Here is a 23190-nt window from a genome sequence, read left to right on the forward strand (position 1 = left end):
AGACCATTTCAGAATCGTCGCTGTAAACATCTTCGATTGAGCTCCCAATGTCTGCAGGATTTTCTTGTCTTCACTGGATCTTTGAGTCGGTTTTTTTCAGTATTATCTCGTCTCCAACTGACCTCCCAAAGGCGGAGTAATTGGAAATCTATTGTTTTTTTTGCCAGGCCTTGAACTGTTTCTCAATGGCTGCTACAGGATTATTTTGTCTCCAGTGAAGACTGAAAATCTTCATCTTCCTTGGCTCCAGGAATTCTTTGTCTGCAGAGAAATGTGTCAATATTTTTTTTAATTCTAATGCTATATTCGTTAGCCATGGAAGACATTGAGTAAATCTTTACTATACAAAATGGTTAGATTTATGACTGACAGAATGATTTTAGTGGGATCTTTGACAGCTTTTGGCGTCATGGCATGGTGCTGGGGAGGCGAAGATTCACATAGAGAAGCAGAAAAATTCTTGGATTTGATGGATCGGGAGGAAATGGAGCAGTCTACGATGGGGCAAATTATGTTGCCGGACAAACTAAGGAAAACGCACAATTGGAGGAAGCATCGAAAAAGGATCTAAGTGAGGAGTTGGGTGGAGCAGAAGAGGGAATTCAGTTGTTTGATGATTTCTTCGCTAGAATACACCAAGAAACGGAAACGGCCAATGACTTACAACGCATCTGTGAAGAGGTGCATGACGAAGAGGCAGAAGAAATTGAGTTATCTACGGACAACATAGCCATATCAGCTTTAAATGCAGATTTAGATAGAGCGAATAAGAAAATTCAGGGTCTTATGGCAAGGCTAGAGAAAGCGGAAAGTCAAAACGATGAACTTCGAGAGGAGCTTTCGGCCAGGACGTTTGTTCAGGTAAAAGAAATTGATGTATGTAATAACATCGGTAACTTAGCTTTAATTGATGATTTACAAAGAGCGAATAAGAATATAGGGTCGCTTTTTGTAAGTCTAGAAAAAGCTGAAGCTCGAAACGATCACATTCGTGATGAGCTTTTGGCCAAGGCATATGTAGAAAAGGAATTAGAAAATGCCCGTGAGGAAATTCGGATACTCGAGAAGAAGCTGGAAAGAGTAACAGAAGATCTCAAGACAGCCAACGAGAAACTTCTGGAAAAGAGAGACTTGGAGGAATACGTCGAAAGTGCTGATAATGAGATCCGAACACTCTGGGCTGAACTGGACAGTGTGACGGAAAACGTTATTGAAAAGGCAGCTTTGGAAAGCAAAAAAAAAAAAAAGCAGCAGCAATAGGAGGAAGAAAAGGAGGAAGAGAAGCCGCAGAAAAAAAAACTGAAAAAAAATACAAAAAAAAAAAAAATTAGCAGCACCAAGAAGAAGCGAAGGAGGAGGAGGAGCAGCAGCAGAAAAAAAAGAGCAGCAGCAATAGGAGAAAGAAGAGGAGGCGGAGAAGCAGCAGAAAAAAAAACTAACAAAAAAATACAAAACCCCTCCAAAAAAAAAGAGCAGCAGCAAGAGGAGGAAGAAAAGGAGGAGGAGAAGCAGCAGAAAAAAAAACAAAAAGAAAAAAACTATAAAAAAAATACAAAAACCCAAAGAAAAAAAAGAGCAGCAGCAATAGGAGAAAGAAAAGGAGTAGGAGAAGCAGCAGAAAAAAAAACAAAAAAAAAAGCTAAAAAAACAAATACAAAAACCAAAAAAAAAATAAATAAATAAAAAAAAGCAGCAGAAAGAGGAGGAAGAGAAGGAAGAGGACAAGCAGCAAAAAATAAAACAAAAAATACTAAAAAATATACAAAAACCAAAAAAAAATGAGTAGCAGCAAGAGGAGGAAGAAAAGGAGGAGGACAAGCAGCAAAAAAAAAGAAAAAAATGAACAGCACCAAGAAGAGGAAGAGAAGGAGGAGGAGGAGCAGCAAAAAAAAAAAAAAAGAAATAAAACTAAAAAAAAAAATAAAAAAAAAGAGCAGCAGCAGTAGGAGTAAGAAAAGGAGGAGGAGAAGCAGCAGTAAAAAAACAAAAAAATCTAAAAAAAATACAAAAACAAAACAAAAAATAGATAAATAAGGAGCAGCAGCAAGAGGAGGAAGAGAAGGAAGAGGCGAAGCAGCAAAAAAAAAGAAAAAAAAGGAGCAGCAGGAAGAGGAGGAAGAGAAGGAGAAAGAGAAGCAGCAGAAAAATAAAAATAAATAAAATAAATGAAAAAAAGGAGCAGCATCATGACCTGGAAGAAAAGGAGGAGAAGCAGCAAAATATATATATATATATATATATATATATATATATATATATATATATATATATATATATATATATATATATATATATATATATATAAGCAAAAAAGAAAAAAAAAAGGAGCAGCAGCAAGAGGAGGAAGAAAAGGAGGTGGGGAAGCAGAAAAAAAGAACAGAAAAAAAAACTAAAAAAAATAATAACCCCCCAAAAAAGAGAAGCAGCGAGAGGAGGAAGAGAAGGAGGAGGAGAAGCAGTAAAAAAAAAAGTTAAAAAAAAATACAAACCCTCCAAAAAAAGAAAAAAAAGGAACAGCAGCAAAGGGAGGAAGAGAAGCAGCAGGAGTCGTAAAAAAAATGCTAAAAAGTATATAAAAAGCATAAAAACGGAGCAGCAACAAGAGGAAGACTGAAGCAGGAGAAAAGCAGCGAAAAGAAAGAAAAAATCCTGAACAAAAATATAAAAAATGAAAAAAAATAAAAAAGGAGCAGCAGCAAGAGGAGCAAAAAGGAAGGAGGAGGAGCAGAAAAAAAAAGACCAAAAAAATATATATATAAAAAGGAACCGCAGCAACAGGAAGAAATATCCTTTGATGTAGAAGTACAAGCCTACATTTTAGGGTAAAGTACCGACTCATTGGGAAGGAACAAATAGTTGGACCATAGAAGATGAAGAGAAAAAAGAACTTTATTTTGAGGAGGAAATGTCCTTTGATGTAGGAGTACAGGCCTTCATCATTGGATATATTACTGACTCAGTGGGAAGGACCATGTAGTTGGACCATAGAAGATGAAGAGAAAAAGGAGCTTTGTTTTGAGGAGGAAATATCCTTTGATGTAGGAGTACAGGCTTTCATCATTGAATAAAGTACTGACTCAGTTGGAGGGACCATGTAGTTGGACCAGAGAAGATGAAGAGAAAAGGAGCTTTGTTTTGAGGAAGAAATATCCTTTGATGTAGGAGTACAGGCCTTCATCATTGGATAAAGTGCTGACTCAGTGGGAAGGACCAAGTAGTTGGACCAAAGAAGATGAAGAGAAAAGGAGCTTTGTTTTGGGGAGGAAATATCCTTTGATGTAGGAGTACAGACCTTCATCATTGGATAAAGTACTGACTCATTAGGAAGGACCAAGTAGTTGGACCATAGAAGATGAAAAAAAAGGAACTTTATATTGAGGAAGGAAATATCCTTTGATGTAGGAGTACAGGCCTTCATCATTGGATAAATTACTGACTCAGTGGGAAGGACCATGTAGTTGGACCATAGAAGATGAAGAGAAAAAGGAACTTTGTTTTGAGGAGGAAATATCCTTTGATGTAGGAGTACAGGCTTTCATCATTGAATAAAGTACTGACTCAGTTGGAGGGACCATGTAGTTGGACCATAGAAGATGAAGAGAAAAAGGAACTTTGTTTTGAGGAAGAAATATCCTTTGATGTAGGAGTACAGGCCTTCATCATTGGATAAAGTGCTGACTCAGTGGGAAGGACCAGGTAGTTGGACCAGAGAAGATGAAAAGAAAAGGAGCTTTGTTTTGGGGAGGAAATATCCTTTGATGTAGGAGTACAGACCTTCATCATTGGATAAAGTACTGACTCATTGGGAAGGACCAAGTAGTTGGACCATAGAAGATGAAAAAAAAAAGGGAACTTTATATTGAAGAAGAAAATATCCTTTGATGTAGGAGTACAGGCCTTCATCATTGGATAAATTACTGACTCAGTGGGAAGGACCATGTAGTTGGACCATAGAAGATGAAGAGAAAAAGGAACTTTGTTTTGAGGAGGAAATATCCTTTGATGTAGGAGTACAGGCTTTCATCATTGGATAAAGTATTGACTCAGTGGGAAGGACTAAGTAGTTGAACCATAGAAGATGAAGAGAAAAGGAACTTTGTTTTGAGGAGGAAATATCCTTTGATGTAGGAGTACAGGCCTTCATCATTGGATAAAGTACTGACTCAGTTGGAAGAACCAAGTAGTTGGACCATAGAAGATGAAGAGAATAAGGAACTTTGTTTTGAGGAGGAAATATCCTTTGATGTAGGAGTTCAGGCCTTCATCATTGGATAAAGTACTGACTCAGTGGGAAGGACCAAGTAGCTGGACCATAGAAGATGAAAAGAAAAAGAAACTTTGTTTTGAGGAGGAATATCATTTGATGTAGGAGTACAGGCCTTCATCACTGAATAAAGTACTGACTCAGTGGGAAGGACCAAGTAGTTGGACCATAGCAGATCAAGAGAAAAAGGAGCTTTGTTTTGAGGAGGAAGTATCCTTTGATGTAGGAGTACAGGCCTTCATCATTGAATAAAGTAATGACTCAGTGGGAAGGACCAAGAAGTTGGACAATAGAAGATGAAGAGAAAAAGGAACTTTGCTTTGAGGAGGAAATATCCTTTGATGTAAGAGTACAGGCCTTCATCATTGGATAAAGTACTAACTCGGTTGGAAAGACCAAGTAGTTGGACTATGGAAGATGAAGAGAAAAAGGAACTTTGTTTTGAGGAGGAAATATCCTTTGATGTAGGAGTACAGGCCTTCATCATTGGATAAAGTACTGTCTCAGTGGGAAGGACCAAGTAGTTGGACCACAGAAGATGAATAGAAAAAGGAATTTTTTTTTGAGGAGGAAATATCCTTTGATGTAGGAGTACAGGCCTTCATCATTAGATAAAGTACTGACTCAGTTGGAAGGACCAAGCAGTTGGACTATGGAAGATGGAGAGAAAAAGGAGGTTTGTTTTGAGGAGGAAATATCCTTTGATGTAGGAGTACAGGCCTTCATCATTGGATAAAGTACGGACTCAGTTGGAAGGACAGAGCATTTGGACTATGGAAGATGGAGAGAAAAAGGAGGTTTGTTTTGAGGAGGAAATATCCTTTGATGTAGGAGTACAGTCCTTTATCATTGGATAAAGTACTGACTCAGTGGGAAGGACCAAGTAGTTGGACAATAGATGATGAATAAAAAGGAGCTTTGTTTTGAGGAGGAAATATCCTTCGATGTAGGAGTACAGGCCTTCGTCATTGTATAAAGTACTGACTCAATAGGAAGGACCAAGTAGTTGGACCATAGAAGATGAAGAGAAAAAAGAACTTTGTTTTGAGGAGGAATTAGCCTTTGATGTAGGAGTACAGGCCTTCATCATTGGATAAAGTACTGACTCAGTGGGAAGGAACAAGTAGTTGCACCATAGAAGATGAAGAGAAAAAAGAGCTTTGTTTTGAGGAAGAAATATCCTTTGATGTACGAGAAAAGGCCTTCATCATTGGCTAAAGTACTGACTCAGTGGGGAGGACAAAGTAGTTGAACCATAGAAGATGAAGAGAAAAAGGAGCTTTGTTTTGAGGAGGAAATATACTTTGATGTAGGAGTATAGGGCTTCATCATTGGATAAAGTACAGACTCAGTAGGAAGGACCACGTAGTTGGACCATTGAAGAAAAAGAGAAAAAGGAACTTTGTTTTGAGGAGGAAATATCCTTTGATATAGGAGTACAGGCCTTCATCATTGGATAAAGTAGTGACTCAGTTGAAAGGACCAAGTAGTTGGACCATACAAGATGAAGAGAAAAGGAGCTTTGTTTTGAGGAGGAAATATCCTTTGATGTAGGAGTACAGGCCTTCATCATTGGATAAAGTACTGTCTCAGTGGGAAGGACCAAAAAGTTGGACCATAGAAGATGAAGAGAAAAAGGAACTTTGCTTTGAGGAGGAAATATCCTTTGATGTAAGAGTACAGGCATTCATCATTGGATAAAGTACTGACTCAGTTGGAAGGACCAAGTAGTTGGACTATGGACGATGAAGAGAAAAAGGAACTTAGTTTTGAGGAGGAAAAATCCTTTGATGTAGGAGTACACGCCTTCATCATTGGATAAAGTACTGACTCAGTGGGGAGGACCAAGTAGTTGGACCATAGAAGATGAGGAGAAAAAGGAACTTTGTTTTGAGGAGGAAATATCCTTTGATGTAGGAGTACAGGCCTTCATCATTGGATAAAGTACTGACTCAGTGGGAAGGACCAAGTAGTTGGACCATAGAAGATGAAGAGAAAAAGGAGCTTTGTTTTGAGGAGGAAATATCCTTTGATGTAGGAGTACAGGCCTTCATCATTGGATAAAGTAGTGACTCAGTGGGCAGGACCAAGTAGTTGGACCATAGAAGATGAAGAGAAAAAGGAGCTTTGTTTTGAGGAGGAAATATCCTTTTATGTAGGAGTGCAGGCCTTCATCATTAGATAAAGTACTAACTCAGTGGGAAGGACCAAGTAGTTGGACCATAGAAGATGAAGAGAAAAAGAAGCTTTGTTTTGAGGAGGAAATATACTTTGATATAGGAGTACAGGCCTTTATCATTGGATAAAGTACTGACTCAGTGGGAAGGACCTAGTAGTTGGACCATTGAAGATGAAGAGAAAAAGGAACTTTGTTTTGAGGAGTAAATATCCTTTGATGTAGGAGTGCAGGCCTTCATCATTGGATAAAGTACTGAATCCGTGGGAAGGACCAAGTAGTTGGACCAGAGAAGATGAAGAGAAAAAGGAACTTTGTTTTGAGGAGTAAATATCCTTTGATGTAGGAATGCAGGCCTTCATCATTGGATAAAGTACTGAATCCGTGGGAAGGACCAAGTAGTTGGACCAGAGAAGATGAAGAGAAAAAGGAACTTTGTTTTGAGGAGTAAATATCCTTTGATGTTGGAGTACAGGCCTTCATCATTGGATAAAGTACTGAATCCGTGGGAAGGACCAAGTAGTTGGACCAGAGAAGATGAAGAGAAAAAGGAACTTTGTTTTGAGGAGTAAATATCCTTTGATGTAGGAATGCAGGCCTTCATCATTGGATAAAGTACTGAATCCGGGGGAAAAACCAAGTAGTTGAACCAGGGAAGATGAAGAGAAAAAGGAACTTTGTTTTGAGGAGTAAATATCCTTTGATGTAGGAATGCAGGCCTTCATCATTGGATAAAGTACTGAATCCGTGGGAAGGACCAAGTAGTTGGACCATAGAAGATGAAGAGAAAAGGGAACTTTGTTTTAAGGAGTAGATATCCTTTGATGTAGGAGTGCAGGCCTTCATCATTGGATAAAGTACTGAATCAGTGGGAAGGACCAAGTAGTTGGACCATAGAAGATGAAGAGAAAAAGGAACTTTGTTTTGAGGAGTAAATATCCTTTGATGTAGGAGTGCAGGCCTTCATCATTGGATAAAGTACTGAATCAGTGGGAAGGACCAAGTAGTTGGACCATAGAAGATGAAGAGAAAAAGGAACTTCGTTTTGAGGAGTAAATATCCTTTGATGTAGGAATGCAGGCCTTCATCATTGGATAAAGTACTGAATCCGTGGGAAGGACCAAGTAGTTGGACCATAGAAGATGAAGAGAAAAAGGAACTTTGTTTTGAGGAGTAAATATCCTTTGATGTAGGAGTGCAGGCCTTCATCATTGGATAAAGTACTGAATCAGTGGGAAGGACCAAGTAGTTGGACCATAGAAGATGAAGAGAAAAGGGAACTTTGTTTTAAGGAGTAGATATCCTTTGATGTAGGAGTGCAGGCCTTCATCATTGGATAAAGTACTGAATCAGTGGGAAGGACCAAGTAGTTGGACCATAGAAGATGAAGAGAAAAGGGAACTTTGTTTTAAGGAGTAGATATCCTTTGATGTAGGAGTGCAGGCCTTCATCATTGGATAAAGTACTGAATCCGTGGGAAGGACCAAGTAGTTGGACCATAGAAGATGAAGAGAAAAGGGAACTTTGTTTTAAGGAGTAGATATCCTTTGATGTAGGAGTGCAGGCCTTCATCATTGGATAAAGTACTGAATCAGTGGGAAGGACCAAGTAGTTGGACTATAGTAGATGAAGAGAAAAAGGAACTTTGTTTTGAGCAGGAAATATCCTTTGATGTAGAAGTACAGGCCTTCATCATTGGATAAAGTACTGACTCAGAGGGAAGGATCAAGTAGTTGGACTATGGAAGATGGAGAGAAAAGGGAACTTTATTTTTGGGAGGAAATATCCTTCGATGTAGAGGTACAAGCCTACATCATCGGATAAAGTACCTGCTTATTTTGAAGTATCATTTATTTGGGCTATGGAACTTTCATATTATTATTATTATTATTATTATTATTATTATTATTATTATTATTATTATTACTTGCTAAGCTACAACCCTAGTTGGAAAATCAGGATGCTATAAGCCCAAAGGCTCCAAGAGGGAAAATATCCCAGTGAGGAAAAGGAACAAGGAAAAATAAAATATTTTAAAAGAAAGTAACAACATTATTTTGAATATTTTCTGTATAAACTATAAAATCTTTAACAAAACAAGAGGAAGAGAAATAAGACAAAAAGGTGTGCTCGAGTGTACCCTCAAGTTAGAGAACTCTAACCCTAGACATTGAAAGACCATGGTACAGAGGCTATGGCACTACCCAAGACTAGAGAACAATGGTTTGATTTTGGAGTGTCCTTCTCCCAGAAGAGTTGCTTAGCATGGCTAAAGAGTCTCTTCTACCCTTACCAAGAGGAAATTGGCCACTGAACAATTACTGTGCAGTAGTTAACCTATTGAGAGAAGAATTGTTTGGTAATCTCAATACTGTCAGGTGTATGAGGACAAAGGAGGAACATAAACCAGAGAGAAGGATCCAGTGTAGTTTTGTCTGGCCAGTCAAAGTCCCCATAACTCTCTAGCTGTAGTATCTAAAGGGGTGCTCTGGCCAACCTACTACCTATAACAGGAAGGAATGAAAGTTATAGAATTTAAACACACTTTATTAAATACAGAAAACTTACTGCATCCTAATATGAAATCTAGACCAATCGCCATGTGCATGAACAAACATGCAAACGGGAGAACCTAATTTCAGTAACAGTAATTTGCAAATATAGAATACTATCAAATTCTTGAGTATTCTTCTACAGCTTTATAAGAAAAATACAACTTACAGCACAAACTGCTGACATCATGCATAACATTCAGAATTATCTTAAAACTTTCAAAAGTCTATTCCCATTAGTTCAAGTGAACAATATATCTGTTGCTATATACTTTCAAAAGTCTATTCCCATTAGTTCAAGTGAACAATATATCTGTTGCTATATACTTTCAAAAGACTATTCCCATTAGTTCAAGTAGGTGAGCAATATATATGTTGCTATATACTTTCAAAAGTCTATTCCCATTACTTCACATAAGTGTAAAAAATATATCTGTTGCTATATACTTTCAAAAGTCTATTCCCATTAGTTCAAGTGAACAATAAATCTGTTGCTATATACTTTCAAATGTCTATTCCCATTAATTCAAGTGAACAATATATCTGTTGCTATATGCTTTCAAAAGTCTCTTCCCATTAGTTGAAGTAGGTGAACAGTATAGCTGTTGCTATATACTTTCAAAAGTCTATTCCCATTAGTTCAAGTAAGTGAACAATATACTTGTTGCTATATATTTTCAAAAGTCTGTTCCCATTAGTTAAAAGTAGGTGAACAATACAGCGGTTGCTATATACTTTCAAAAGTCTTTTCCTATTAGTTCAAGTACGTGAACAATATAGCTGTTGCTATATACTTTCATAACTCTATTCCCCTTAGTTCAAATAGGTGAACAATATAGCTATTGCTATATACTAAGGGGAAACTACTTCCCTTGAGCCATTCAATGAATATATCCGGAAGTGGATAATGATACATTGTACAGTAACCTATTACATGTAAAGTACAGTATTACATATTACAAGTTTAGACATCAATCACTTACTATCACTCCAGAATTCGTTAGTGATGATTTTAGTATTATACATTTTCAAAGTGTTTTTTTGCATTCTGCTAAAGAATTTGACTTCCAGGTTTTAACTTTCATTGTACTCAAGCTGCTGCTGCTTAGAAGAGATAACAATCGACTCTGAAATAAGAGAAAAATTATTAATAAAAAGGTAGTAAAGACCAAGAATTCTATGTTACCTAATACAACTGGTTAAGATCCTTAATTAATGTTACTCAAGCTCTGCTACATAAATGCTGTCAAAGCCAGTTTACAGGACATATTTAGATATGGTAGCATTATCTGAAACATGGTTAAATAACTTGGATAAGGCAAAGATCACTGAAATAACGCCCCCCCCCCCCCCCCCCCACACACACACACATGCCTTCTTTCACATACCGAGAGAAGGTAGGTCTGGTGGGGGAGTTGGACTCTTTATTCATAAAAGTTACTCAAATCTCAAAATGTTGAAAAAAACTAGAGTAACCAAAAGATCAACTTAAGAAATTGAACTTAAGAAATTGTAAAACATAATAAACAGAGGAGCAAGACTGATAAAAGGTGTCCCACCTAGATAAAGGATCCCCCCTATACTAATCGATATACACTGGCTGCCGATTAAAGCGAGAATTGAATTTAGAATATGTACAATAACCCACCAAGTTATCAGGACAGGGCGTCCAAAATACTTAAGAGAAATGCTACATATTGCGCAACCAACAAATCGTGTCGACACGAGAATAGTTACAGATGGCTTCAAACTATTGGAACCTAGATATATGTCTACTGTAGGCTCCAGAGCCTTTAAATATGCATCCCCGAGACTATATAAGCTCCCACGAAACATTTGAATGATTGAAGACATTAAGGTTTTCAAGAGGAAACTGAAGACTTTCTTATTTCATAAGTCTTTTGACAGTGACGATTTAACAGTAAATGAACAATACGCGATATGAAATGTTAAATACTCTGAACGAACAAGGTAAAACGACAGTGGAGGTCCTGTAGAGGGTGGGGTTCCCTGCTGTATGGAACTGGAAAGGCAGCCATCAAAGTAAAGATATTAATTTTCTTTATTAAAGAAAATACATGAAATTTAACCATTTAATTATAGCTATTGCTGCTGAGTTACATTATTATGATTATTACTAGTTAAGCTGAAATGTTGAATGCTTTCAAACGAAAATGATAAACTGACTGTGGAGGTCCTGTAGAGAGCAGGGTTCCCCTGCTGTATAAGATGAGAAAAGCAGGCCTTAAGGAAAAGTAACCTAAGTGGGAAAAGCCGGATGCTATAATCCAGAGGGCTCCAACAGGAAAAATAGTCCAGTGAGAAAAGGAAATAAGGAAATAAACTATGAGACATAATGAACAATTAATATAAAATATCCTAAGATAAGTAACAACGTTAAAATTGATACATGATATAAACACTGTTAGGAGAGATTTATGTCAGCCTGTTCAACATTAAAAACATTTGTTGCAAGTCTGAACTTTTGAAGTTCCACCGATTCAACTCTGATTAGGAAGATCATTCCACAATCTGGTCACAGCTGGAATAAAACTTCTAGAATACTGTGTAGTATTGAGCCTTATGATGGAGAAAGGCTGACTGTTAAAATTAACTGCATTGCCAGGACTACGTACAGGATAGTACAATTTGGGTAGATCTGAATGCAGAGGATGGTCAGAATTATGAAAAATCTTATGCACCATTCATAAAAAGCTGACTGAACGACGATGACAGAGATTAATATCTAGATCAAAAGTAAGATATCTAATAGATTGTAAGTCCTTGTCGAACAAATTAAGATGAGATTCAGTGGCTGAAACACGGACAGAACTATACTTGAAACAGGGTAGAATATGAAAGTTGAAACCTTTCTTCAGAATAGATGGATCACCGAAAATATTGAGACTTCTCAATAAGCCAATTTTAAGTGCAATTGAGGAAGAAACAGACAATTTGTTTCTCAAAAGTAAATTGGGTATCAGGAATCGCACCTAAAATTTCAAAGTACAGTAGTCATATAGAGTTAAAGAAACATTATCAATGCAGAGATCTGGATGTTGAGGAGCCGCTATCCTCGACCTACTTACAATCATAATTTCAGTTGTGTTAAGGTTCAACTTCATGCCCAATATTTTGTACCATGCACTAATTTCATCTAAATCTCTATTAAGGGATTCAGCAACCTCAGATCTACTTAAAGGAGATGGAACTGATGCAAAGAGAGTATCATCATCTGCATATGCAACAAGTTTGTCTTCTAAGCCAACCCACATACAATATGTGTATATACAGTAGTATGAAAATTTATGGTCCAAGCACATTACCCTGAGGACCACCAGATATCACATTCCTATACTCACTATGGTGCCCATCAATAACAACTCAACTCCTTGTAATCTATTTCTTGAAAACTCAATAATGATACTAAGAAAAGACTTACCTACTACAAACTGTTTGAGCTGAAAAACAAGGACCTCGTAATTATATGGTCATAGGCAGCACTAAAACAAGGCCAATCATACGAGCTTCCTGACCACAATCAAGGGATTTTTGTACAGCATTGGAGATTGTAAGAAGGGTATTACATGCTCCAAGGCCTTTGCAAAAGTCAAATCACAAACTAGGGAACAGATGGTGACCTTCAGCTACTTATTTAAATGTTTTGCCAAAAGACATTCAAATACTTTAGATAATATGGGAATTATGGAAACTGGGTTGCAATCAACTGGGCTAGAGCTAACATCAATACATTTGCCTAATAGAGTAACATTACCAATTCTTTTCATTCGCCATAATATGGTTGAGAGGTGACTTCAATAAACATATCACTGCTATTCTAACCAAATTTTGTCAATGGAAAAACGCACACAAAGAAAAGGCTAAGGTTATCATTCAACGGAACTTAAACGAATAAGAAGTGCCAATTTGCAGCAGTCATACATTCTTTTGTATTATGCAGATTTGATTATTGTAGCCTACTTGGGGGAACTAATGTCTACTGTACTCAAGGAGGAAGTTGCCCTTAACCTAACTTTGTATCTTTAAAAATTACTGTTATGTTATTTTCAAATAATATGCACATTTCATTGCATCTAAAACATTAATAATCATGCCAAAAGCAGTTTTTTTAAATAATAAAGCTCTCATAGCTAAATAGTTATGAACTATAAGAATAATCAAATTAATAAAAGTTGATACACTACAGTACACTACAAGGAAACTGAGTGCATGGGTATAAAATTAAATTTTATCTCTATGATAGATATTGCATATGTACTGCTTAGGAAATGCTTATAATATAGGACAAAAGCAATTACTCATAAAAGCATCTTGGATATGTATAATATACTTAGCCCATTCAGTATACGAGGCATTATTCTTTCATTTCATTTCTTTGATTTTACAGACACCAAGGATTAAATTTCTTTCGAAACTAGAAATAGAATACCAATAGTTATCTAAACTTACCTGAATCTGAACTGCTAGAAGATAACTTTGTATGTATAAATCGCTGTTTCTTAACCAAACGTAGGAGTCCAAGGGGATATGTCGAGCACTCTGTAGAATTTGACTTGATGATTCTAAAACTTGAGATGGGTACTGACGGAGTGCACAGAAAGTGGAGAGAGACTGAGTATATAATAAGGACCCTCTGGTAGACAAAGATGGTGGTATTCTTCGAAGGGTGTATTTCATGGTTTCTGTACAGTACTGCTCCGCTGCAATAAAAGTGACAATTCCTTGTGCTTTGAGGCCTAAAAAAGTTGCCTGGACGGACTGAAACAATTGTTGAGACTTCTTACTCATTTCCATGCCTGGTAGAGTCTTGCCCAAGGTCATAAAATTGCCAATTGTTCTGCTTGTTATAGAGACAGCGGTATCTAAAGCTGTTTTCACTATATCTCTACTGGTGTTGGTGATAGCGCTTGTGGTAAACACAGCAGTTGAGAAGGCAACGTGCACTACTAAGCCAGCCATGAACGCGGCATCACTCGCTGTTTTAGCTGCCGTTGCCAGAGACTTTTCAAGATGTACCCTGCTAGTTGAGAAGTACCCTACTGCATTCTTTCCATTCATAGCAATGACTGAATACACATTACTAGCAGTGTCTGAAACCATTGTGCTAAGGATACGCTGATATTTTATGGTGGTATCAAAGACAAATCCTACATTCTTCACCACAATTGACCGAGCCGCAGTAGTGGCACTAGAAGCTTTCTTGACATACGGAATGTTGACTAGAGAGAAGTACCATTTCACAAATCGGTGATTGCCATTCTCAACCTAAAGGAAATAAACATTTGTCAGTTATAATTCTTCTGAAAACTTGCGTAAGTAATGCAATACAACATTGCAAAAACTATTATCTAAAGTTCCTGTTTGGAGAAAAAAAACTCAAGCAAAGAAATGTTGAAACAGGATAGATCTCTTCCATTCCATTTACCTAGGAACACACCTACCCCCCCCCCTCTCTCTCTCTCTCTCTCTCTCTCTCTCTCTCTCTCTCTCTCTCTCTCTCTCTCTCTCTCTCTCTCTCTCTCTCTCTCACTCCTTGCACTATGGCTTTTCCAACATATCATCCTTGACTCTTGCCACAGTACTGAACCACCTCAGAGCACAAAGTACCTCCACATTTCTCAACTTTCAGAAACACTATCTCAACGTCTTGAAATGAGTGTGCACACAAACATGCATATATATATATATATATATATATATATATATATATATATATATATATATATATATATATATATATATATATATATATATATATATATATATATATATATATATATATGTGTGTGTGTGTGTGTGTGTGTGTGTGTGTGTGTACAATGACTCTTCCATACAATATATATAATGTTAAAATAAACATTCTGGAACTATATTCTACACCAATATTACTACCAACTCAACATGGTGGTGTTCCTAAAACTTCATTTCTCCAACAACAAAAAGTAATACCGAGCTCTCCCTTTGGAATCACTTACCAGGTGCAAGGGATAAATGACAATATCGTCATCCTCTTCGTTTCCATTACCATCGGCCCTCAACATTCGCTTGGCAGTGCGTACTAATCTGCTTTGAGTCTTATAAGCCAAAGAAAGGGCTTTTGTACTTAGATCTCCTTCATTGCCATCTGAGTAAAAGAATAAATAACTATAAATGAAAACTTTCGTACTACTGATTAATGGAATTCTGCTTTTGGTAAAGTGACCTTTATATTACAAGGCAGAATTATATGAAAGAAATTATAGAAGTTACCAATATGTATTACTATTATTATAACTTGCATGGTTACAATCCTGATCGGAATAGCAGACCTTTATATTTCAAGTAAAAGGCAGAATGATAAGATAGAAACTATAAAAGCTACCAATATATTATTATTATTATTATTATTATTATTATTATTATTATTATTATTATTATTATTATTATTATTATTATTTTAACTAGCCAAGCTACAACCCTGGTTAGAATAGCAAAATGCTACAAGCCCAAAAGCTATAACTGGGAAAGTAACCCAGTGATGAAAGTAGATAAGGAAATAGGGAATAGCAAATATGCTATACAATATGTTGTGAGAGAATGTAGTAAGAATATAAAAATCCTACAACTGCAGAAAATCAGATTGTAAAGAATGCCATCATTCTAAATTTACAGTATTAACACTCTTTCTTGGGTCCCCTCGTGAATTTACTTTCCTGACATTAAAAAATAGATGGGTCTAATGTTTTTAAGCACTCCTCTTTTCCCAGTTGTCTTTATATGTTTATCCTAAATCTTGCTTAACTTTCCCAATTCCTCTAAAATGGACAATATCTCTTGAATGATTAAGATAAAACTTGGCTTATTTCCTTCCTTTCTAACTCAATACCCTTCCATTTTCTTTTAAATCATCTTTCCATTGTAAGCATCAATGATTTCCGGATAATTTGTCAATGTTTTTAACTCATGAGAAATTATTAGCATGAAAATGCTTTGCAAGAATCGTCTCATGGACTGGCGAAGGCTACCTCTAAGAAGCTGTGAGTCCTTCTCATGACTTATCTGTTTTCGTATAGGGTACAATTCTAAAACTGACTACATTTGAATCAAATGCCTTCATGTTATTAAATGCCCTGGTTCTAACACGCTACAATCCTTAACTTCAACCCGACCTAAAGGTTAAAAGCCTCTACCATTCCTGCAGATAGAGCACAGATTTAAAGTATAACCTGGTTGCATGTCACTTCTACCCTCATGGCATTGTACACGGCAGGCTTTCTTCATAAGGGCACAGTGCTTTGGACGTCTAATCTGTTGGCTTTGTCAGACACCAACGCGGGAAATTTCTATTCTTCCCGGAACTCGCTTCTATTTGCCTCTTTTTAAAATGTCCTCTTGTCATTCAAGAAAAAAAGAAAAAGCTAGTAATGCACTCCTTGTAGTAATCAAGCTTAACTAGGTGGACCTAGCCCATTTTTCGGTATTGTTAATCAAAACATTAATTTTGTTTATGAGCTTCTGGGTATTCATGGCATAGTGTCTATTTTAGTAACTCAACACCTGTTGTGCTTATCAATGTCATGAACAATGAAATATCTCACATATTCGTTATAATTTTGATTACGTAAGCCTACAATACCGTTCAGTATAACTAAACATTTATAAAAGTTAAAAAGTTCAATGTACATATAATATTGTTACAAATTCATATCTGACCCCATACTGTATAGCAACTGAAATTGACATTACTTCTCTTGTAGTTTATTTATTTACTTATTTCCTTTCCTTACTAAGCTATTTTCCCTGTTGAAGCTCTTGGGCTTAAAGAATCCTACTTTGACAACTAGGGTTGTAGCTTAGCAAGTAGTAATAATAAAAATAATAATAATAATAATAATAATAATAATCTTACAGATGTCTGCCACGCCTTACCTGCATGATGCATATCGCTTTCTGACGGAGGGAGGCAAGTATCGACTGCATAGTGGGCCGAGTGCAACAAAGATTCCGCCAAGTGGATTAAGGCTCTTCCATAATCGGTGGCCGATGCACGATCAACCTATCAACGAAATACGTAACCTTAATAGGAAGACTGACGATTATTTTCATCAGTGCGACAGGTGAATGTACAGTAGTTCGATGGGACAGGGTAAGCTAAGACTACGATAGTCTAAGGAGGGGTAGCAGGGGTTATAGGCCTCTGTAAGTAAGGATACGGTTCCTAGGTTAGGTTAGGTGGAGTTCTTGTGTCTGTTTACTTTGTAAAATGTAATTTTACATTCTCTCAATGACCTACAAAGGATACCATGGAAGCTTATTTTCATAGAATTGCTCAATAAATCGGACCCAACACACCCGACCTTTGCAAACAAAGACCATTATGAAAAGAATTCTGATAAAATAGCTATAAAAAAAGGTAAATCAAAACTACAAGATGACAGATCAAATAGTTTCTAGGCACTTAGAATGTTATGAAATAGTTCCCCATCCTAAAATCAATTTCATAAACAAAAACTTATATTGTCTGCAGCATATTAAAATAATACCAATAATTTTCAAGAAGGAAGATTCTATAAGGAATAAAACTTATGAGTGGTTGAAGCAAATCATGAAATATTTGTATTTTTCCATTTACAAAAGGTATTAGGACAAAAATTTGAAATAATTACAAGGATTATACTGCATTCGAGTATTCTACGAGAGTTGACCCTTCTAATACTATGTGTATGAATTCGTTGATGCAATACCCACGTGTATATATTTCTTTTTACCCATAACATTCAAGTATTCTACGAGACTTGACATGAAAGATTTTGTTGACCGCACTGGAAACAGCACGAAAAATGGCAAGACTCAGCATGCTCTGAGATTTATCGTTTCATAAGTATTATCTGAATAATGCCATGTGAATTTTTATTCATTTTAACTAATCTGTGCGTTTACAAAGCTTCAAGAAATGTATAATAAAAGCTAGATCTCTGTTCAAACAGACTTGAAAAGTTTTACAAAGCTCCGGAAAAGGTAATAATAAAGATGGTTTTTATTAATATAATCTGTACTAGAATTCATTCTTAATTGTCGATACAATAAATAAATAATTCACTGTATTTTCAACTTAAAAACACAGTACATCTTAGAATCTGTGTCTCCTTTGATACATGAATTTATTTAGGTGGCTGTAGTTTGGAATAAAGTCTCATGTCGATCTGTGGCCATAGACAGGCGTAACTGAGGCAAAACTAAAAACATCCATATTTGATATCATCAATACTTTTCACAAACTAATTGATTTGTATTCTTTATCCAAAAACAAACTAGAATTCCGAATATGGATCCCTGGATGGACAACCCCACCCCCAAGAAAACACTGGAACCCCCCCCCCCACCCCCCCCACCCCCCAAAGTGCCATCCAACCCCCACTCAGCTATCCGTAACTATGCCAGTGTGTGGATAGAATGACCTTCGCCATGCACACCACTAAACTAGAAGGCAAAGCAACAGGCCAAGAAAAGACACCCAAATGGCTTCCTTGCAGATAGAATACGTAAGGCTTCTACGAGTCTTTGACGCCAGAGAAATACAGTTATGATTAAATATGCACGTGAATATACAATTCTAGGAATAAGATTAGGTATTTATGAAACATTATAATTCTCAAGTACCTGAAATAATTCAGTATTACTTTATTAGTAGCCTGCATTTGGGTCATGAGACGCAACACTGGAACTTGTGAGGACATTCAGCTCCAATGTGATACTAAGGAAACACTGCTGTTACAGTGCAAAATAATAGTTAAGAAGACAGAGATCAAAATTGAAGAAATAAAATGGTAATGCAAACATGGGAGAAGGTTAAAAAATTAGTGCAGATAGGGGACGAGAGAACACTGTAAAGACCATTCTGTAATGACTACAATGCACCACTTGGTATTCAGTGGTGGCACTGACCCATTACGGGATACGAAGACCATAATTTGGATAAAAACTGAATGTAAATAACACCAAAGCTTTCACATTAAGTTTTCTCATTCCCGACACACTATATCTTTACTGCTTCACTTTTCAAATACTATGGACTTCAGAAGACACTTACCACTTCTGATGCACGAGCAACTAAAGCTGTCTTTAATGTCAGAGGTTTCGAGTGATGTTGCCCTCCAGCGATACTCCTCATAACAAAATGTCGGGTGTCGTCAACTATCTGCAAGAAAGAGAAATGAATAGTGCGAAGCAATAATTCTCTTGATAAAATAGACATAATTGACAGCAAAGACAAACCATCAACTTAAATACTTTGGTTTGACTGTTCGCAATACGGTAATGGGTTGTCTTATTAAGTGACGCCAAGACTCTTGTTCTGCAGCCAACATTAGTTCGTACAGTATATCAGTGAAATATCCATCTGTCTACTAAATCTCTTACATATATAAACATTTGGTCTTTAGCGAAATATTTAACCACTTCTGCCATTCATGAGCGGCCTTTAAACCTTAAACCTTTGAAATACATAAACGAAAACTTACTGCTGTCAATCAACCTAAAACCCAGCTCAGTTCATTATATATATCTTGTGAAATGTAAGTTAAATATTTGCATCATGTCTCATTGGAATTCCATCTTACAAATTAGACTTACATTTTAGTGAATATTCAAGGAGGAGTAGGGAAGCCTTGGCTACTTATTCCATTGTGCATTCTATAAAACACCCTGCTGCAATAATTCATTATGTTAACCACAGAAATTGTTCCTATCATAGGGGTTACATAGACGAAAAGTAACATTTCTTGTCACAAATAAGTCTTTCCTTAGTAAATTCCAGCATTTTTCCAATCGATAATTTCATGAACCGGTAAAATAAATTCCAATAGACAACTAATTAATTAGCAATCCCATCTAAATAGTATTCACTAAACGGTCGCATTTAAACAAAACTCTATTGCTAGAAACAGGATAACAAGTTTGAAGTATCTGTAAAAACGATGTCCAAACTTATGGCTGATTATGTGAATTGGACATATTGCCTGACCATGACCTTGACCTTCGACTTTGACCTTCCAAATTTTAATCATTTCCAGCTTTTTACATAATAGTTAATCCCTGCAAGTTTCATTACTCTAAAAGTAAAATTGTGGCCAGGACGCTGTTCAAAAACACACACAAAAAGACGCAAACAGGGGGTAAAACGTAACCTCCTTCCAACTTCGTTAACGGAGGTAACAACTCACCTCATCTGTCGGTTTGGTGATGATAGGCGCCACCTTTACCACGTTGTCCAACACTTGGCAGGCCAACACGTCCACGTGATTAGCTATGGGGGTGGCCAGAGGAATTATGGCTCCGGTAGCCGTCACCGTCCTCATAATCCCTGCCTCTGCGAGTCTTAGCGCCACGCCAACGTAAGGCTGCTGCTCCTGGAGAAGGTGTAAAGGGGAGATTATATTAAACGACCAGGAAATGCTCATGTAAGACCTAATTTTAGTTTACGTACCCAGTTTAGTCTACCAGTAAACGTTTTATTTTAGACAACGACTGTTTTTCTTTGTTGAGTTTAGAAAATGATAATTAATACATAATAGGTATATGTTACGGACACACTCATATATACGCACACTATCATACTTTACGTTTTCCATTGTCATACTTCACGTTTTCCCTTCTCATATTCTATATTTTCCATTGTCATACTTCAGGGTTTCCATTGTCATACTTTACATTTCCCATTGCCATACTTCAGGTTTTCCATTGTCATACTTTACATTTTCCATTGTCATACTTTACGTTTTCCCCTGCCATACTTTACATTCTCCATCGTCATACTTTACATTTTCCATTATCATACTTTACATTCTCCATCGTCATACTTTACATTTTCCCTCGTCATACTTTACATTTCCCATTATCATACTTTACATTCTCCACCGTCATACATTACCTTAGTGACTCGATACATCGCGGCAGCCTGATCTACTGCAGGAAGCGCCAAGACCCGAGTCATAAAAGATTGGTGCGAGTCCATGAAGCCTTCCCGACTCAGGCAATGACTCTCAGGAGCCATGATTTACGGTATCGGAGCAGATTGGACCTGTTAGTTCGTTTTGTTGGTTTTTACACGCCTGGGAAAGAAACGGGCATTGCTTTAGTATTATTACAGATACGTACATCAGGTGGGCATAATTGTGGTTTTTATTGTGGACAAATAATATTTTGTATAGAATATATAATGAATGAACAGTTGCAAGTTGCCAAATCTAACATGGGAAAGGAGAGAGAGAGAGAGAGAGAGAGAGAGAGAGAGAGAGAGAGAGAGAGAGAGAGAGAGAGAGAGAGAGGGAGAGAGAGAGAGAGAATAGGCCTTCAGTTCGGAACTCGATTTACAAATGGGTCATGGGGAGGCAAATGAACAATTCTCTAGAAACGAGGAGACCTACAAGTCATGGAGCGTAAAAGTAAGAAGAGAATCTCAAATATTGGCAGCACAAGTATTTCAAAACATCTGGCAAACGTTTGGGCACTGAGAAACGTTTGGGTTCCGATAAACGTTTGGGTACTGAGAAATATTTGGGCACTGAGAAACGTTTGGGTTCCGATAAACGTTAGGGTACTGAGAAATATTTGGGCACTGAGAAACGTTTGGGTTCCGATAAACGTTTGGGTACTGAGAAATATTTGGGCACTGAGAAACGTCTGGGTTCCGATAAATGTTTGGGTACTGAGAAATATTTGGGCACTGAGAAACGTTTGGGTTCCGATAAACGTTTGGGTCCCGAGAAACATTTGAGCACTGAGAAACGTTTGGGTACCGAGAAACATTTGGGCACTGAGAAACGTTTGGGTTCCGATATACGTTTGGGTACCGAGAAACATTTGGGCACTGAGAAACGTTTGGGTACCGAGAAAAATTTGGGCACTGAGAAACGTTTGGGTACCGAGAAAAATTTGGGCACTGAGAAACGTTTGGGTACCGAGAAACACTTGGGCACTGAGAAACATTTGGGTTACGAGAAACATTTAGGCACTGAGAAACGTTTGTGTACCGAGAAACATTTGGGCACTGAAAAACGTTTGAGTACCGAGAAACATTTGGGCACTGAGAAACATTTGAGTACCGAGAAACATTTGGGCACTGAGAAACGTTTGGGTTCCGATAAACGTTTGGGCACTGAGAAATATTTGGGCACTGAAAAACATTTGGGTACTGAGAAACATTTGGGTACCGAGAAACATTTGGGCACTGAGAAATATTTGGGCACTGATAAAACTTTTGTGTACTGAGAAACATTTGGGCACTGAAAAAAGTTTGGGTACCGAGAAACATTTGAGCACTGAGAAACGTTTGGGTACCGAGAAAAATTTGGGCACTGAGAAACGTTTGGGTACCGAGAAACACTTGGGCACTGAGAAACATTTGGGTTACGAGAAACATTTAGGCACTGAGAAACGTTTGTGTACCGAGAAACATTTGGGCACTGAAAAACGTTTGAGTACCGAGAAACATTTGGGCACTGAGAAACATTTGAGTACCGAGAAACATTTGGGCACTGAGAAACGTTTGGGTTCCGATAAACGTTTGGGCACTGAGAAATATTTGGGCACTGAAAAACATTTGGGTACTGAGAAACATTTGGGTACCGAGAAACATTTGGGCACTGAGAAATATTTGGGCACTGATAAAACTTTTGTGTACTGAGAAACATTTGGGCACTGAAAAAAGTTTGGGTACCGAGAAACATTTGGGCACTGAGAAACGTTTGGGTTCCGATAAATGTTTGGGTACCGAGAAACATTTGGGCACTGAGAAACGTTTGGGTACCGAGAAAAATATGGGCACTGAGAAAGGTTTGGGTACCGAGAAACATTTGGTCACTGAGAAACGTTTGGGTACCGAGAAACACTTGGGCACTGAGAAATATTTGGGTTCCGAGAAACATTTAGGCACTGAAAAACTTTGTGTACCGAGAAACATTTGGGCACTGAAAAACGTTTGGGTACCGAGAAACATTTGGGCACTAAGAAACGTTTGGGTACCGAGAAACATTTGGGCACTGAAAAACGTTTGAGTACCGAGAAACATTTGGGCACTGAGAAACGTTTGAGTACCGAGAAACATTTGGGCACTGAGAAACGTTTGGGTTCGGATAAACGTCTGGGCACTGAGAAATATTTGGGCACTGAAAAACATTTGGGTACCGAGAAACATTTGG

General features: G+C 37.2%; 2 protein-coding genes across 2 annotated transcripts in view; one reads left to right on the top strand and one right to left on the bottom strand.

Annotated features, from left to right (window-relative positions):
- The window catches only part of LOC137649873 (paramyosin-like), a 30439-nt gene extending 21263 nt beyond the window's left edge, over positions 1-9176 (top strand). Inside the window, exons 3-4 of the mRNA XM_068382815.1 lie at positions 482-951; positions 9138-9176. Coding sequence (XP_068238916.1) covers positions 482-951; positions 9138-9176 — 509 coding nt within the window. The remainder of the gene's footprint in view (positions 1-481; positions 952-9137) is intronic.
- Positions 8978-23190, bottom strand: part of LOC137649552 (uncharacterized) — a 41526-nt gene continuing 27313 nt past the window's right edge. The window contains exons 2-8 of the mRNA XM_068382537.1: positions 20922-21102; positions 20215-20400; positions 19083-19190; positions 16922-17048; positions 14989-15137; positions 13463-14278; positions 8978-10119 (exon numbers count right to left, since the gene is read on the bottom strand). Coding sequence (XP_068238638.1) covers positions 10021-10119; positions 13463-14278; positions 14989-15137; positions 16922-17048; positions 19083-19190; positions 20215-20400; positions 20922-21044 — 1608 coding nt within the window. The 5' untranslated portion in view covers positions 21045-21102 and the 3' untranslated portion in view covers positions 8978-10020. The remainder of the gene's footprint in view (positions 10120-13462; positions 14279-14988; positions 15138-16921; positions 17049-19082; positions 19191-20214; positions 20401-20921; positions 21103-23190) is intronic.

Source organism: Palaemon carinicauda, chromosome 11 (genome assembly GCF_036898095.1).
Source record: "Palaemon carinicauda isolate YSFRI2023 chromosome 11, ASM3689809v2, whole genome shotgun sequence".
NCBI lineage: Eukaryota > Metazoa > Arthropoda > Malacostraca > Decapoda > Palaemonidae > Palaemon > Palaemon carinicauda.